This window comes from Austrofundulus limnaeus, unplaced genomic scaffold, assembly GCF_001266775.1.
Source record: "Austrofundulus limnaeus strain Quisiro unplaced genomic scaffold, Austrofundulus_limnaeus-1.0 Scaffold310, whole genome shotgun sequence".
Lineage (NCBI taxonomy): Eukaryota > Metazoa > Chordata > Actinopteri > Cyprinodontiformes > Rivulidae > Austrofundulus > Austrofundulus limnaeus.
In genome coordinates this window covers 183,335-199,465 of record NW_013952712.1, presented here as the reverse complement: position 1 = coordinate 199,465, position 16,131 = coordinate 183,335, and the positions used below count along the sequence as shown (strand labels likewise).

Here is a 16,131-nt window from a genome sequence, read left to right as displayed (position 1 = left end):
GTGTGTGTGTGTGTGTGTGTGTGCAGGCCTTGTTTTTCCTACATTGTGGGGCCCAGTTTTAAGGAAAATGCCGCCTCGTGGGGACCGGGTGCTCCTTGGGCCCCACAACTTCGGAGGCTGATGTTGGGTGTGGGGGTTGGGTTTAGGACCAAGGTGTGAATTGAGTTTAGGTTGGTTTTAGGGTCAAGTAGATACCTGTGAGGTTTTCCTTAGGGTTTGTGGTAAGGGTTAGGATATAAAATTACCAAAAAATTAATGGAAGTCAATAGATGGGCCCCACAAGGATATAAAAACAAGTTTGTGTGTGTCTGAGGGATGTTGAACCAATTTTTTTACTAGTGATCATATTCATACTGAGCTCAAAAAGCTTATAACTTTGCATGAGTATTTAACTCAGCTACTCTTGACTCTTAATTTATTTAGTCGAGCTAGTCASTGCTTTGTTGAAGTAGATTTTTTACATAGCTGGGACAATGGCTTTACAAGATGTGAATGCAAAGTATGTAGATGGTTCAGGGTGTGTTCCTGGGTGTAGTTGTTTGTGCATTTGCTGTAGGTGTGGTGCAGTTCTTTTAAAGATAGCAGTCCAGGGTTGTTGCCTGCTTCACGATATATGTGTCTGTGAAAAGGCATAATCTTTGAGGGCACCTTATCAGCAGATTATTCTCACTACCACTGGCTGGATTTGCAAAAATAAAAAGGAGCAACTGCGCAGTATTTTGTCTTTGTTTAAACATTTAGACTTCACTTCATACCAGTTGTATAATAAATATGATAAATGCTGTGGTTATGGCTTACAAGAAAGCTGCCATTGTCATTTGGTGCTTTTGGAAATGTGTAATAGTGTTTCTAAGTTTCTGATTTGAAGTAAAAAAAAAACTCCTTTCTGCTGCACACTTATGTGAATTTTAAACGCTTCTCTGTTTGAAGCCTGGAAATTCAGTGACAATAATTTTCAGTAGTTCACCTTTTTTTCTTTACTCTTTTTGTTCTATTCTTTGTCTCAGATCTACTACACAGGAAAATACCAAAGCCTCGGAATAAAGCAGGGTGGCCCATCTGCAGGAAAATGGGTGGAACTGCCCATAACAAAGTCTCCTAAGATTGCTCAGTTCGCAGTTGGCCATGATGGTTCTCATGCCCTCCTGGTAGCTGAGGATGGAGGAGTTTTCTTCACAGGCTCTGCCAGCAAAGGAGAGGACGGAGAGTCTAGTAGGACATTTTTCTATGTACCTGCAAATATTTTACAGCTACTTTTATTAGATGCTGCTGCTGATTTAAAAGGGACGTCTTATTTGCTTTTGTAGCTAAAAGTCGCAGACAACCCAAACCTTACAAGCCCAAGAAGATAATCAAATTAGAGACGAAGACAGCGGTGTATACAGCATGCAACAATGGCAGCAGCAGCATTGTCACAAAGGATGGAGAGCTCTACATGTTCGGCAAAGACGCTATTTATAGTGACAGCACCTGTAAGTTGACATGACATATTGAATTTTCAGCTACGGAGAACTTTTTCTTTAAAAATTTCTGTATGTTTTGATCTTTTATAGCCTTTTATGAAGATGAAATTGTCACGTGTCTCTTTTTAGAGAAATAAATATTCCTTTGTGTCTCCACAGGCCAGGTAACAGACCTCAAAGGTCACTTTGTAACTCAGGTTGCCATGGGTAAGGCTCATACATGTGTCCTGACCAAGAATGGGGAGGTGTGGACATTTGGGGTAAACAACAAGGGCCAGTGTGGCAGAGACACTGGAGCCATGAGCCAGGCAGGGAAAGGTAAGCACACACACACAGAACACATCATGGCACATCATGCAACTCACAATCTAGTCTAATAGTTTTACTGTTTTTATTTATATTTTCTGCAGCGTTTGGGGTAGAAAACATGGCCACAGCCATGGACGAGGACTTGGAGGATGAGCTAGAGGAGAAGGAGGAGAAGAGCATGATGTGCCAGCCAGGCATGCACAAGTGGAAGCTGGACCAGTGTATGGTTTGCACTGTGTGTGGAGACTGCACCGGCTACGGAGCCAGTTGTGTCAGTAGCGGACGACCAGACAGAGTACCAGGAGGGTAGGTCACAACAACGAAAGCTACAAATCGTATGTGCTCATCTGATAAAGTAGTTAAAACAAAGGTATTTTTTCTAGTCAGCAGTTGTCTTTATCTGCTTTTAGATTAAGTTCTTTAAATAATTAATCGTAATATTTTTGTTTTGTTTTTTGTGTACCAGTATCTGTGGTTGTGGGTCTGGAGAGTCGGGCTGCTCAGCGTGTGGTTGTTGTAAAGCCTGTGCCAGGGAGCTCGACGGCCAGGAGGCGAGGCAGAGAGGTATCTTTGATGCTGTGAAGGAGATGATTCCACTGGATCTGCTGCTAGGTATTTGTCCACTAATAGCTCTTCACTGTACATGTTTTTATGCACAATAAATATAACACACAGATACACACATGCTCCGCTTGGTTTATGCTTGTGTAGCTATGCAACGTGCAGAATACAGTGACTGTAGCTCAGGATGTTGGGGCAGAGTAGTCATGTTTTGGTAAAAATATTGCTGAATTTATATTCTTATTTTTCTCATCTTCAGCGTTCTTGTGTTAAAGACTCAACCCAGCGCTGTGGACTTCATGTCCTGTTTGAATGAAAGAGTCTTTCCAGAATATTTAGTGTCATAGATGGAGCAGATCTGCACAGTGTGAGCACACAACACCTCGGATCTGCTGCTAAAAACTCTTGGTCCCGTTTTCTTTTGTAAAAAATAATAATATAAAAATTTAACTTTGAAAGCTTATGGAGTTAAATCAATGTTATTCTCATTTTGTTTTAATTCTAATGGAAACAACATGTAAGAGAAGCTGTAGTTGATAAAAAACTGCCTGAAGCCAGTGACACGTGTTTGATTAGCTGCAATCATATATCTTCAGCAAAAACAAAACGACAGGTGTGTACCACTCTGATGTTGAATTGTTTTGCTGCAATCTTGTGTGATTTGTGCATTGTTCTATCAGGGTGATGAAAGTGGACAGCCATGTTTAACAGCATTGAACTGGAACTGGTCCTAAATTATAGGCTGCAGTTCTTATTATCATACATATATTTTTAGATAAAAAATACAAACAAATCTTGCTCAAGTTGAAACTCAGGTTTTATATAGTGTGGCTGCTGCACCTTCATCAAATAGAGACTTTAGTTTTCCATCCTTTTTTAAAAAAAATACAAATTACTTAAAGCTATTACAAATGATAATCTTGTTAAAATGTAATCTGCACGTTTGTTGGATTTCTTTAAATAACTCTCCTGAGCAGTACACTGTCTTTCCAAGTCATGCTGTTTCTACAGGTGTCACACTGTCTGCTGCATTCGCTTGAACACTGTGCCTCACGCTCCTGCCATGGTTCAGTCCTTGTTATAATACTTTTGCATAGAGTCGTTGCTCCTGCATCACATCTTCCCATCACTCATTGACATTTGTCCCGTTCTGCTCTGCTCTGCTTCATCCTCCCTCCTTCTCCTTCATCCTGTTTGGGGCGGCCTTTTTTTATGTTTTCAGCTGTGCCTGTCCCTCCCCCTCCAGGAGTGAACATCGAGGAGCACATTCAGATCAGGCAGGAGGAGAAGCGACAGAGAATCAACCGTCGCCATCGGTTGGAGGAAGGCAGAGGTACGGGCCAAAAACTCCAGACGACATGGTTTGAGGAGGAGTTCTCTTTTGTCTAGAGTTAAAATGTTCTTGGCAGTCTTCCTCAACATAGTCTCAGTTGTGATGGATGTAATAAAGAGTGTAATTACAAACTTTATGTCCATCCCTTTTTGGTTTCAGTTTACATTCAGGTGTGCGCTTGTGTGATGTGACCCTCCCCTGTTGCTTGTGTCTACAGTGTGTGTGTGTGTGTGTGTGTGTGTGTGTGTGTGTGTATTGTTGTGATGTAGTATTATCATGTATTCTTTCCCATTTGTGAGCATTGTGCATGCATGTGAAAGTTTTTTTCTCCCCCAGGCCCCCTTGTTTTTCCTGGTCCCATTTTTATGAACCAGCGTGAGCAGGCCCTAGCCAGAATAAGACCCCTCCAAGCACTAAGGCATAAACGGGACAAGCACAAAGGTACTATGGTCTTCACTAATTCAGTGGGTGTAGAGACACCCTTTTGACCCATCTCCTAATCTGGCTGTCCCGTCCACCTCCTCTTTCACTCTCTGACGGAAGGACTTTTATGTCTCCACCAGATCTCATGGTAATAAAAAAACTATACAAATATTAGACCAAGTAAAAAGGAACTTAAAGTAAATATATTCACTTGTACAGCAAAATAAATCTTTTGATAGCAAAAAATTTTATAAACATACAGAGTTTTGCCAACCCATGTCCTGGCTTAGGTAGCTTTAATTTTAAAAGTAGTCTGCTCTCTCTGACCTCTTTGTTCTTTACAGACGTGAGTAGAAATCAATGTCCAGGGCTAACTGGATTTATCATCACTCCCATGGCTTTGTTTGTTGCTTCTATAGATGCAGCATGACTAGCAGACAAAATTAGGACATTTTGAGAGGAAGCACTGATGACTGAGACGTTTACAAACTGACCCAGATTGTGAGATTGATGAGTTATGTTTTAGATGAGGAACTTTGTAGAAACCACGTAAAACCTGAAACTTTTTGTTGTCTTATAGTTGTGAAATGATACAGGCAGAATGACACTTTTCATTTGATCAGGCGGACTGATACAGCCAGCAGGCTCATCAACACAAAAACTGCAGTTTTGCATATTAATGTTATTCATTTGAAAATACAACGACAAACCAAACACTCATACAAAAGTGCTGGGATTTAAAATCCGCTTTTCTAGAGCTTGCTCACAGTGGTACGAGAAATTTGAGTTTGGCTAAAGTCTGCCTGAAAAGAGACCTCAACTTGAATAGGAGTTTATTCCTTTGTAAGACTACTCGGGTAAAGTACCAACTCACGATGGCTACTTCACAGAACCCCATTTCTAAAAACTTTAACTAGGGCTGATACTTGAAACTAGATAAAACAATAACGATATATATACTGTATCATGATAGACACATGATCAATATTAATAGAAAATATGTCAGGCAGAACATTGGTATTTTCACTTACGGAAGCTTAAGAAATCACATAGGGAAATAAAAATGTGGACAGACCGGGAACGGAGGTTATGACAATAGCTACTGAAGCTGTAAAATCACTACCCAGCTCCTCTGTCCACACTGGCACAATTTAATATTTTTTCCTCTTTTTCTCTGGCTTATTAAAATAATTGCAGTCAGCCTAACACTGCTAACGAGGTTCACAAAAATTTAGAAAATTTATGCAGGGAAACAAGTTACAGACCGAACCACAGATTGTGACAACACACAACAGCTACTGAAACTGTAAAATTGCTACCCAATGACTAAATCCCAGCTAAGCAAGGCTGATGGCATCAACTAACTCACTCAGTCTTTAAGCTGGCAACAACCTGTTGAGCAATATGCGAAGTAGCAGTTTCATGTTTCTCCATCGTGCCTCATAGCTGCTTAAAAAATAAAAAAAGAATGACGTGGAGTGAAAGGAGAAAATGAGTGCAACGGCTCAAGAGGAGTTTGTGGACGAAAAAGGAAAGATCCCATCACCAGCTAGGCAGTATTAATCAATCAACCTTTTTCTCCTGTTCCTTATGTCAAAGAGAGAAAACAAAGAACTAATCAGTAAATATCGATATCGACTGATGTGAAACTGTTATATTGTGATACATTTTTCAGCCATATCACCCAGCCCTTATCTTAACTATCACTTTAAAAGAAGTATTCTGGAGAAAAACTCATCCAGTGAGAATTAAATTGATAAAAACTCTGTTAATTTTAGATAAATTGTGCTTTTCTTTCAGTGAAAACAATTTATAATAAGCACCTTTATTTCCTGTCTAAAATGATCAGGACTATCTTAGAATACAAAAGACTCACTAGGATGAAACTGTCACACTCCTGTGAATAACATCCAGAGAAAATTGATTTTCTTATCAGAAAATGCCAAAGTAATTATGTCATAAAAATTATATTATATAGAAACATGTTTGTAAAATGGTTTTAACACTCATTCATTGTCCAAGTGGGGGTCAGATGTAGTTGAGTGGTGCTTTATTTATTGTTTTGGCCTATTTTCCTTTACTTTGAACCCCAGTTGAGTACCTACTGTACTTACACACTCCATGTTGTCTAATGATGGTTGTCCTGATGCATCTCAGTAATCCAGGTAAAAAAAAATCAAAAAGAAAAAAATTGTATAGGTCCTCTGGACGGGTTCTTCTCTAATGAAACGTTTCTTCTCTCCTCCAAGAGACTTCTTCAGTCTGAGAGTTTCAGGCAAAATTCAGGCTTTCTCAAACCAACGTTCCTCTCTATCAAGAATGAGAACATCCTCATCTCTGAAAGAGTGACCACTGGCCTGTAAATGAGTGAAAACCGCAGAGTTTCTAATCTCCTTTCTAATCTTCTTTCTAATGATGGTTATTAAGAACAGAAGACTTACTTTTATGTCTGTCTGAAAACAATAACAGCTCTCTGAAACTGTGCACTAAGTGTACTGATGCTTTCTCCCTTAATGTTATGTAAGGAATGAAAGTTGTGCAGGGTTTCATTAATAGCTTACCTGTTTGAGGAACATCTCAAAATCTTTTATGCAAAGATTCAATGTTAGATTGCACAACTCTTTTGAGCAGTCTTCTTGTTTTTAGCATCTTTCTTATATTTTCTGTTTTACATTTACTTTAATAATTGACGCAACTACAAGCTGAAAAGCGGGCAAAAGAAGAAAAGCTTAAAATATTCCAATCATTATTCACCCCTGAGACTTTGTTCGGCGCAGCTCTGGTCTGAAAATAACCCATTCAGTGAGGGGGTCAGATTTGTAGAGGATTGTGGTTTTTACAGACCCAGCCTGGACTGGATTTATAGTCCTAAGTTTAGCCTCCACACCCACTGCTCAAACTCTGGATTCTGAGGTCTGYGACCAAAGATGCACATCTCTACATAAGACAATGCAGGGTAACAGGGTGGAACAATCAGTGGCTGATGTCATCTCCTACACCTGGATCCAGCCAACAGGCCTTTACCAACAATTGTGTTTTTAAGGCTGCTGTCATACTTAATACTTTTGTTTGTATTTGTTTATTTTATATTTAAAGTCCTGTAAAATCAACTAGTCTTCCAGATTTATTATTAAAAATAAAAGGATGATTTTTTAAAAACCTTTTTGCAGAGCACAAACAAAACCTTTCTGTTGCAGAGGCGTTGATCCCTCCTGTCTATTCCAGCATGTTCTCCCCATTTCTCCCTGTTTTCTGTTGAGTCCTCTCTCTTTCCTCCAGCTCTGTTTCTCAGGACTGTGCAGAGACACTCACCCTGGTGGTTTATAGCTGCCCATTACACTTCTTTCACCGGATCCTCTGCACTCAGACATACTAACTTTTATTGCTTGCCTCATAGATGGTAGCAGCGAGCGTGGAGAGAAGGATGCCAGCAAAATTACCACCTATCCTCCAGGGGCCGTGAGATTTGACTGTGAGCTGCGGGCCGTTCAAGTCAGCTGCGGATTTCACCACTCGGGTAGGTTCTTCTCCCTCATGGCTGCTGCTGCTCGTTCACCTGGACAWTTAGTTTTTATCTGTGAAATACCGCGACAAATTAAGAGTTAAAAATAGAGCAAGAGGAGATTACTTTGGAGAACAGACACAAGACGTGTCAGCTTTGGTTCTGTTACTTCACAGTGGTCTTAATGGAGAATGGAGACGTCTACACGTTTGGTTATGGCCAACATGGACAGCTCGGACATGGAGATGTCAACTCCAGGTACGTCGTCTGGTAAAATGTTTGAACTCGTTTTCCATTTTCAAATAGAACATTAACTCCTTCACATAGAAAGTTTGTAACAAAACAGAAAAGTTTAAAATGTTTTTTCAGACATTTTAAACATGTTTATTGGAGTTGAAATGGCCGAATTTGAACAACTTGCAGTTCTCCACACACACATCACTCAGTCAAGTCAAATTTATTCCTAAAGCACATTTAATAATAATAAAAAGCAGGTTGTTGCCTAAGTGCTGAACAATAAAGGTGAAAATGTAAATAAAACAAAASAAATGAATTTAAAAATATCAGAAAACAATAAATAAAGAACACATAATAACAAAATACTAAAATAACTCACACGTGWTTAAAAGTCAGGATACCACTTTACAATAAGGCTCCCCTAATAGATGGCTTATAAAGAGTTTATAGATTATAGATAAGTTACCAATTCATCTGTAAACACTTTATAAATCTTTAATAAATGTTTATTATGCAATAATTAAGGACGAAAGACAAAACTGTCCAGTTTCTTACCAAATAATGAGACAAATGTGTTCACTTACCTTAAGGTGCTATAATAAACATTTCAGACTAGGTTACCACATTGTAAGCACAATAACAATAAACACATTTTGACATTAATATTGTACTGTATTACTGTATTATAAATATCCACAACTGTAAAATGGAGACTTATCATAAAGTGTAATACAGTACACTATTTATTAATGACAAATAAACTTTTGTAAATGTCAAGTAAATGTCAAGTTAGTCTTTAATGTGAAAAATCATCATTTTTTTAACTTTGTGTTGATGATCAATATTTGAAATTGTTGTTCAAAGATGTAACTGTCAACAATGTTAATGTATCAAAAAAGGAAAAAAAGAAGTCATGTTAACATACCAAATAATCCAACCCATCCAAAATAGTGAACAGTTTTACACTTTAAGGATACCTTTAGTATTTGTGGATATTTATAATGCAATAATACAGTACAATATTATATGTTAAAATATGCATTTCCTAATCGTTATTGTGCTTACAAGGTAGCAAACTAGTATGAAATGTTTAAAACAGATTTGTCTCAGTATTTGGAAAGAAAACGGACAGTTTAGTCTCTTTTTTGTCCTTAATAAATGCATAATAAACACTTATTAATAATTTATGAAGTGTTTACAGATGAATTAATAACCTATCTATAAACTCTTTAAAAGCCATCTATTATAAGGGAAGCCNCCTTTAGTATTTGTGGATATTTATAATGCAATAATACAGTACAATATTATTTGTTAAAATATGCATTTCCTAATCGTTATTGTGCTTACAAGGTAGTAAACTAGTATGAAATGTTTAAAACAGATTTGTCTCAGTATTTGTAAAGAAACAGGACAGTTTAGTCTCTTTTTTTGTCCTTAATAAATGCATAATAAACACTTATTAATAATTTACGAAGTGTTTACAGATGAATTAATAACCTATCTATAAACTCTTTAAAAGCCATCTATTATAAGGGAAGCCTTTTTGTAAAGTGGTACCAAAGTCAGTGAGAACAGGTRCGTTTTTTTTAGAGATTTWAAAACAGGAAGTGACAAGGCCTGTCTCATGTTGAAAGGCAGATTGTTCCAAAACTTAAATCAACATTTCTCTCTCCCAGGGGCTCACCGACTCTGGTGCAGGCTCTCCCTGGTCCAAGTGTCCAGGTGACGGCGGGCAGTAACCACACCGCAGTTCTCCTCGTGGATGGGCAGGTCTTTACGTTCGGCAGCTTCTCGGTGAGAAACTGTTTCACATTCCTGTTTAGTGAGTACACATTTCTTTTTCTTTTAAGTCCGAGTGTTAACCTGCTGACTTTCCAGAAAGGACAGCTGGGAAGGCCCATCTTGGACATGCCCTACTGGAATGCCAAGCCGTCGCCGATGCCCAACATCGGTGCCAAATATGGACGRAAGGCTACCTGGATTGGTGCCAGTGGAGACCAGACATTCCTGCGGATCGATGAGGCTCTAATTAACTCCCATGTCCTTGCCACTTCAGAGATCTTTGCCAGCAAACACATCATCGGGCTTGTGCCCTCTTCTGTGTCTGAACCACCTCCATTTAAATGCTTGCTCATCAACAAGATGGACGGAAGCTGCAGAACCTTCAATGACTCGGAGCAGGAGGACCTGCAGGGATTTGGACTTTGTCTGGACCCCGTTTATGATGTMATATGGAGGTAAATAACACTGGAGGAATAAAAAACATGATTTGACAAATAAAGAATTACCAAAAAAATTTAAATGCTTTTTTAAAAACATCTGAATAAACACTGAATGCATCAAAACACAATTTATCTTCTTGCAAAAAAACCTTCCTCAAATATCACATTTCTACCTAATATTCCCTCTTGTCCTCTGCTCTCTGTTTGCTTTTAGGTTTCTGCCTGCCTCTAGAGAGATGTGGTGTTACAATGCAGTGATAGCTGATGCTCGGGTGCCCTCTGCTACAGATCTTCAGGCTCGCTGTAGCATCCTCAGTCCAGAACTCGCATTACCCTCCGGATCACAAGCAACCACCACTCGTTCCCAYGGAGCCCTGCACATCCTCGGTAATCCTCAGCAGTGGTCCGAGGTTTGATGTTCCTCATCCAGTAGAGTATTTTCAGGGTTCCTGCRGATCCTTAAAAAGTCTTAAAAGGCATTGAATTCATCAATCCAAAAATAAGGCCTTAATTAGCCTTAAAATGTCTTAAAATCAATCTTTCAGAAGTCTTAAAAATGTTAACTCATTGTACATAGGATGATTGTAATTCATCTCAAATATTAAAATAATGGGTAAAAATTATTTTTTTAAATGTTCACATGCCTGTTTGACATCACTTCCTGTTATTTCACATGCAAATATCTCAACTGTTCATCTGAGCAGTATGAAATTCATTTTGTAATATGTTAATGTTTTCCAAGAATGTATTCACTTTTCTTACAAAATATTGATGTCACAGGCACTTTAAGGTTTCAGCTACAGCGATTTGGGGTTAGACCCCACTGTGGGYCATAAAACTCCAAATTTTGGGTCGTTAGAGGATTTCCAGAAATTAAATTAAGTTTAAAACTGACTGCTAAGAATGTTTCTGTTTTAGTTAGATAAGGATAAAAACAATATTTGAATACGTCAACCAAAAATACTTTGATTCATGAGTTTCTGCCTGTTTTTATTTTTTTGTCATTTGTGTTTATTATGAAATTGGTCTTAATTTTTATGTATTTTTTATTAATTGGTTTTAAATTTAATTTCACTTGACATTAAAAAGTCTTAAATTTAACTTGCTTTCAACTGTAGGAACCCTGATTTTATAACTGTTATTTGTTTTTGTAGTTTTAAGGATTTGCCTGTAATGAYTGTAAAAAGATTAATAGATTTTTTTAGATTTTTACATTTGAATAGATGTTTGATACTGAAAGTTTTTACCCAAATCATCCCCAGTTTTATTACTGCTTTAACCTTTTGTCAGAATATTCAACTTCTTTTAGATTACAGTTTGAGAACTTGATTTAAAGGTTGTGGAGGAAATWGATTTGATCCTAACCATCATTTAAATAATGTTTGTAGCCTTTTTTAATGATGTGGACTCATTGGGTTTTTTCTTTTAGGTTGCCTGGACACGTTAGCGGCCATGCAGGAGTTAAAAATGGGTGTAACTAGTGCAGAAGAAGAAACGCAGGCAGTGATGAAGGTCTACTCAAAGGAGGACTACAGCGTTGTTAACCGCTTTGAGAGTAAGACTTGAGACACTTTTTAAAGGTGTAGGAGAAATATGTGGGTATTACAARCTTAAATAACACAATTATATCAAGCTTGACAAATGTTTATTCTCTTAAGTAAAACAACTATCAGCCTTTATGTGCATAATTTAATTGATCTGAGCTAATTTTGCTTAATTTAATTGATCTGAGCTAATTTTGCTTAATTTAATTGATCTGAGCTAATTTTGCTTAATAAACAGCCTAATTTAAACATCAAAAGAAATGGATGAACAATAATTTATCTTTGCAGCTGTAACATTTTACTGATTTTCTGTGTAATGTTTAAAGGTCACGGTGGAGGCTGGGGCTACTCTGCTCACTCTGTGGAGGCCATCCGCTTCTGTGCRGATGCAGACATCTTGCTGGGGGGGTTGGGGCTGTTTGGAGGGCGAGGGGAGTACACTGCTAAGATCAAGGTGACAAAATCTATCACTTTTTTAAAAATGAAATGTAATTGTTATTGCTGGAAGCGTAGGGTTTTCTTTTTGCACAAATATATATATAATTCATGGTTTTTAAACAGTTTTCTACAGATATCTACAGATATCTACAGATATCATGTTTGGCTGAATAGTTTTATTGTTGTAACTATTTGTAAATGTTTCAAATGAAGCTTTTTGAGCTGGGGCCCGATGGAGGCGACCATGAGACTGACGGTGATCTGCTCGCTGAGACTGATGTTCTGGCCTACGACTGTGCAGCCAGGTATGGCAAAAACATTATTCTTTTTCACCAAAAATACTCGTGTTTGTCTGTTTGCTGCTGTTTTTGAGGAAAAAAATATATATACCAATGTGACCCTCCTGTGATTGATGGTCCTGTTTGTTTTCAGGGAGAAATATGCCATGATGTTTGATGAGCCGGTGCTGCTGCAGCTCGGCTGGTGGTACGTGGCKTGGGCCCGAGTGTCGGGTCCCAGCAGTGACTGCGGTTCCCACGGACAGGCAACTATCACAACTGATGATGGGTGAAACTCATTTGCTATCCAAAACATAAAGTGTTTGTCTTGACATTTAACATAGTCCTCATGATGCTCGCTGCTTCTGTGGCTTTTTTTCAGTGTGGTGTTTCAGTTCAAAAGCTCTAAGAAGTCAAACAATGGTACGGATGTTAATGCGGGTCAGATACCTCAGCTACTTTACAGGCACGTACAGTTCTTTGCATTTTGTCTAAAYGGATGCAAGCCTTATTTTACTCACACGGTTATTCATTTACTTTCTTCAAATATTAGACTTCCATCAAATGACGGCAATGCATCTAAAGGAAAACAGCAGAGCAGTGAACCAGTCCACATCCTCAAACGCTCGTTCGCTCGTACAGTGTCAGTGGTGAGTACTTTTGATACATCATTTCACTGTCACAACGTTTTTACAGCACTGACTGATTGACCTCTCTTTGCAGGAGTGTTTTGAGTCTCTGCTGAGTATCCTTCACTGGAGCTGGACCACTCTGGTTTTAGGTGTTGAGGAACTCAGAGGGCTGAAGGGTTTCCAGTACACCGCCACACTGCTGGACCTGGAGAGACTGCGCTTTGTTGGCACGTGCTGCCTCCGCCTGCTCCGGGTCTACATCTGTGAAATTTTCCCCATTACTGGTAGGTACACAAAACCTTTAAATGCACCCAAGTGCTGATTGATTCATGGTTTTTTGCAGCAAAGAAACTAAATTTTAAAGAGTGATTTGTGTTTAAAACGGTGGGAAAATAAACAGGCTTTTTTTCCCCACTTCATCCAGAAATGTTCCAAATGTGTTTTTTTTTACAAGAATTATTTTTCATCAAGTTCTTTGTCTCTCTGACTTCTAGCCAGCACCAAAGCTGTGGTGGAGGAGTCGAGCAAGCTGGCAGAGTGTGTGGGAAAGACACGCAGCCTACTGAAGAAGATCCTGTCAGAAGGCATGGACAACTGCCTGACTAAACTGGACAATGACCCTCAGGGCTACTTGTCTCAGCCGCTCACCTTGCTGGAAGCTGTGCTGCAGGAGTGTCACAACACCTTCACCTCCTGCTTTCACTCCTTTTACCCRACTCCTGCTCTACAGTGGGCTTGCCTGTGCGATCTGCTCAACTGCCTCGACCAGGTAGAGTGATTTCAAACTTCAAATTCTTAAAAATGTCTTTGAACAATTGTCTTGACCAGACAAAAAAAATGTTAGCATCCTAGAAACAAAAATGATCTTCCCGTAACTCAGGACATTGCCGAAGCCAATTTCCGCACATCCAGCAGCCGCCTGCTGGCAGCTGTAATGTCAGCTCTGTGTAACACCTCGGTGAAGCTGACCTCCATCCTGCCAATTGCATATGATGGAGAAGTGCTGCTGCGCTCACTGGTCAAACAGGTCAGCACAGAGAATGATTCTGCGCTAGCTCATCGCTTCCCCCTGCTTGTGGCCCATATGGAGAAACTAAGCCATGTGAGTTGTTCGCACGTCTTTCAACCCAACATATCAACCTTAATATTGTTTTCAGACTTACTTATTTTGATTTATGAGCTTTTATTGGCCATTACCATCCATATTTAAGATAAGTGATCTAGAGATGTTTGTTACTGCTTTAGACGGAGGAGAACCTGATGGGCATGACCAGTTTCCGGGAAGTACTGGAGAAGATGCTGGTGATCGTGGTGCTTCCAGTGAGGAAGAGTTTGAGGAAGGAAGTGGAGCTGTTCTCTCCTCACCTGGTCTCCAACACATGTGGGCTGCTGGCCTCCATCGTCTCTGAACTCACCGCTTCAGCCATGGGCTCTGAGGTAACGTCACTCAGACAATCATCACGTGTGTCTCTGTAAACTTTGTTTTCAGAAACATAAAGATAAAAATGAAGGTTAATTTTTTTTTTTTTTTGAATAGCAGATTTTTCACACAGCAGCCCAATCTGCTTTTCTATAATCAGACATTCAGTCTATCGCTGTTTCAGTTTTGAGCTTTTTTTCCCCTCATATTTGTCTAACTTCCTGGATTGGGTTATTTCCTCCCAACACATTTGAATGATCAGATCACGTCTTACCTCGCTTTGTTTTTTCCCACTCGTCTGTGCTTTGCCCTTTTGTTTAAGCTGTAATTGACAGTGACAGACATGGTGTCTGGGTTTATGATAGAAAAATAACAAGTTGGGGGGTGGGGACTTTTTGTTGTGTCCTTATGTTATCCTGAGTTATTATGTGGGCATGGCAGATGTCTTTCGCCCAGTTTATCTCTCACGCACGCTTTCTGTCATTATATTTGTCTGGTACACTCGTGCACTGCCGTTAGGACCCCTGTTGCCATGGTAATGTCACCTTACATCAGCCCTCCACACCACAGTTTTTCTCTCCAGTCTGTTGTCAGGGAAACAAGTCTTCCTCCCCTGAGCACCTGATCGGCTCCCTTTGCAGCTGCGTCTGGCTCTTTACAGTCATGCCGCTCATATAAATAGTAACTGTTTACTTTCCCTTATGCATGACAGGCATGAGAGGTTTTTATTTCAGACAATTAGCTTTTTGTGTCTTTCAAAATAAATAAACTTTTCTGGATTTCTCTTGTAGATAATAAACAGCTTTGTTCAACTGACCAATTTTTCCAGTTGTTTCAGTTTCACAGTGTATACATACATACATACATATTTGGATACATTTTATGTTTTTCAGGTTGACGGGTTAAACTCACTCCACTCTGTGAAAGCATCTCCCAACCGCTTCACCAAAACAAGCCAGGGGCGCAGCTGGAACACAGGCAACGGCTCCCCAGATGCCATCTGCCTGACCGTGGACAAGCCAGGCGTAGTTCTGGTCGGGGTCTGCGTCTATGGGGGAGGCGGCATCCATGAGTATGAACTAGAGGTGCTCGCCGATGATGTGAGTAATTATTAATCATTTCAGCTAAAACAGTGGTGGGCACCAGTCAGCTAAAGTGCAAATCCGCTAWTTGCTGTCATTTGCGCTTTAGCAGTCTTACTAATTTTTATAATTTATAAGCGGATTTGCGCTTTCTAAAGTTAAAATGCAGTACCGCTAATAACTAACTATATACCAGTTATCACTATCTTGAATATCGGAAAGTATGGTTTATCATCATTAAAACGGGCCAAACGCCATCTGACATTACAGTAAAGAAATTCCCTTAAAGAGTTTTTTATTTTCTTGAACAGCAGAGAGGGCTTGCTGTTAGTGACCAACACCATGATGAAACACAGTATGGCAACAGCGCCCTCTCATACGAATGATAAAATAACACAAAGCTTTATCCTGTGACTAACTGAAATTGTATCAGTGGYGGATGCTGGTCTTTTAAGGAGAGGAAGCTCAGTTTTGGCCTACATAATAAAATGTGTGAGTTATAAATTCTACCCTCCGTTCCTTTTCAAGAAAATGATCTGTGACCCTGTATTTGGTGACCCTGACGTGATGAATAAGCAGAAAACATTGGATTTTATTTTTGGCTGTTGAAGAACCTGAGAAGATTTTTGAAACATCGTCTGCTGAGAGTGAGTACAGAAAAGCTTCAAGATGCCTCCTTTATTTTCC

General features: G+C 39.3%; 1 protein-coding gene across 17 annotated transcripts in view; it reads left to right on the top strand.

The window, feature by feature from the left end:
* The window catches only part of mycbp2 (MYC binding protein 2), a 93,101-nt gene that overhangs the window by 31,240 nt on the left and 45,730 nt on the right, over positions 1-16,131 (top strand). For 13 of the 17 annotated variants that reach the window (XM_014021913.1, XM_014021914.1, XM_014021929.1 and 10 more), the window contains exons 12-34: positions 1,008-1,212; positions 1,308-1,472; positions 1,623-1,781; positions 1,874-2,078; positions 2,239-2,384; positions 3,556-3,666; positions 4,003-4,107; positions 7,487-7,606; positions 7,768-7,849; positions 9,505-9,622; positions 9,707-10,065; positions 10,265-10,437; positions 11,480-11,605; positions 11,921-12,048; positions 12,246-12,337; positions 12,465-12,599; positions 12,693-12,776; positions 12,864-12,960; positions 13,034-13,226; positions 13,437-13,711; positions 13,823-14,044; positions 14,188-14,379; positions 15,256-15,462. In XM_014021913.1, the coding sequence (XP_013877367.1) occupies positions 1,008-1,212; positions 1,308-1,472; positions 1,623-1,781; positions 1,874-2,078; positions 2,239-2,384; positions 3,556-3,666; positions 4,003-4,107; positions 7,487-7,606; positions 7,768-7,849; positions 9,505-9,622; positions 9,707-10,065; positions 10,265-10,437; positions 11,480-11,605; positions 11,921-12,048; positions 12,246-12,337; positions 12,465-12,599; positions 12,693-12,776; positions 12,864-12,960; positions 13,034-13,226; positions 13,437-13,711; positions 13,823-14,044; positions 14,188-14,379; positions 15,256-15,462 (3,699 nt within the window). The remainder of the gene's footprint in view (positions 1-1,007; positions 1,213-1,307; positions 1,473-1,622; positions 1,782-1,873; positions 2,079-2,238; positions 2,385-3,555; positions 3,667-4,002; positions 4,108-7,486; positions 7,607-7,767; positions 7,850-9,504; positions 9,623-9,706; positions 10,066-10,264; positions 10,438-11,479; positions 11,606-11,920; positions 12,049-12,245; positions 12,338-12,464; positions 12,600-12,692; positions 12,777-12,863; positions 12,961-13,033; positions 13,227-13,436; positions 13,712-13,822; positions 14,045-14,187; positions 14,380-15,255; positions 15,463-16,131) is intronic. The other 4 variants (XM_014021930.1, XM_014021915.1, XM_014021920.1 and 1 more) reach the window with 3 other exon arrangements.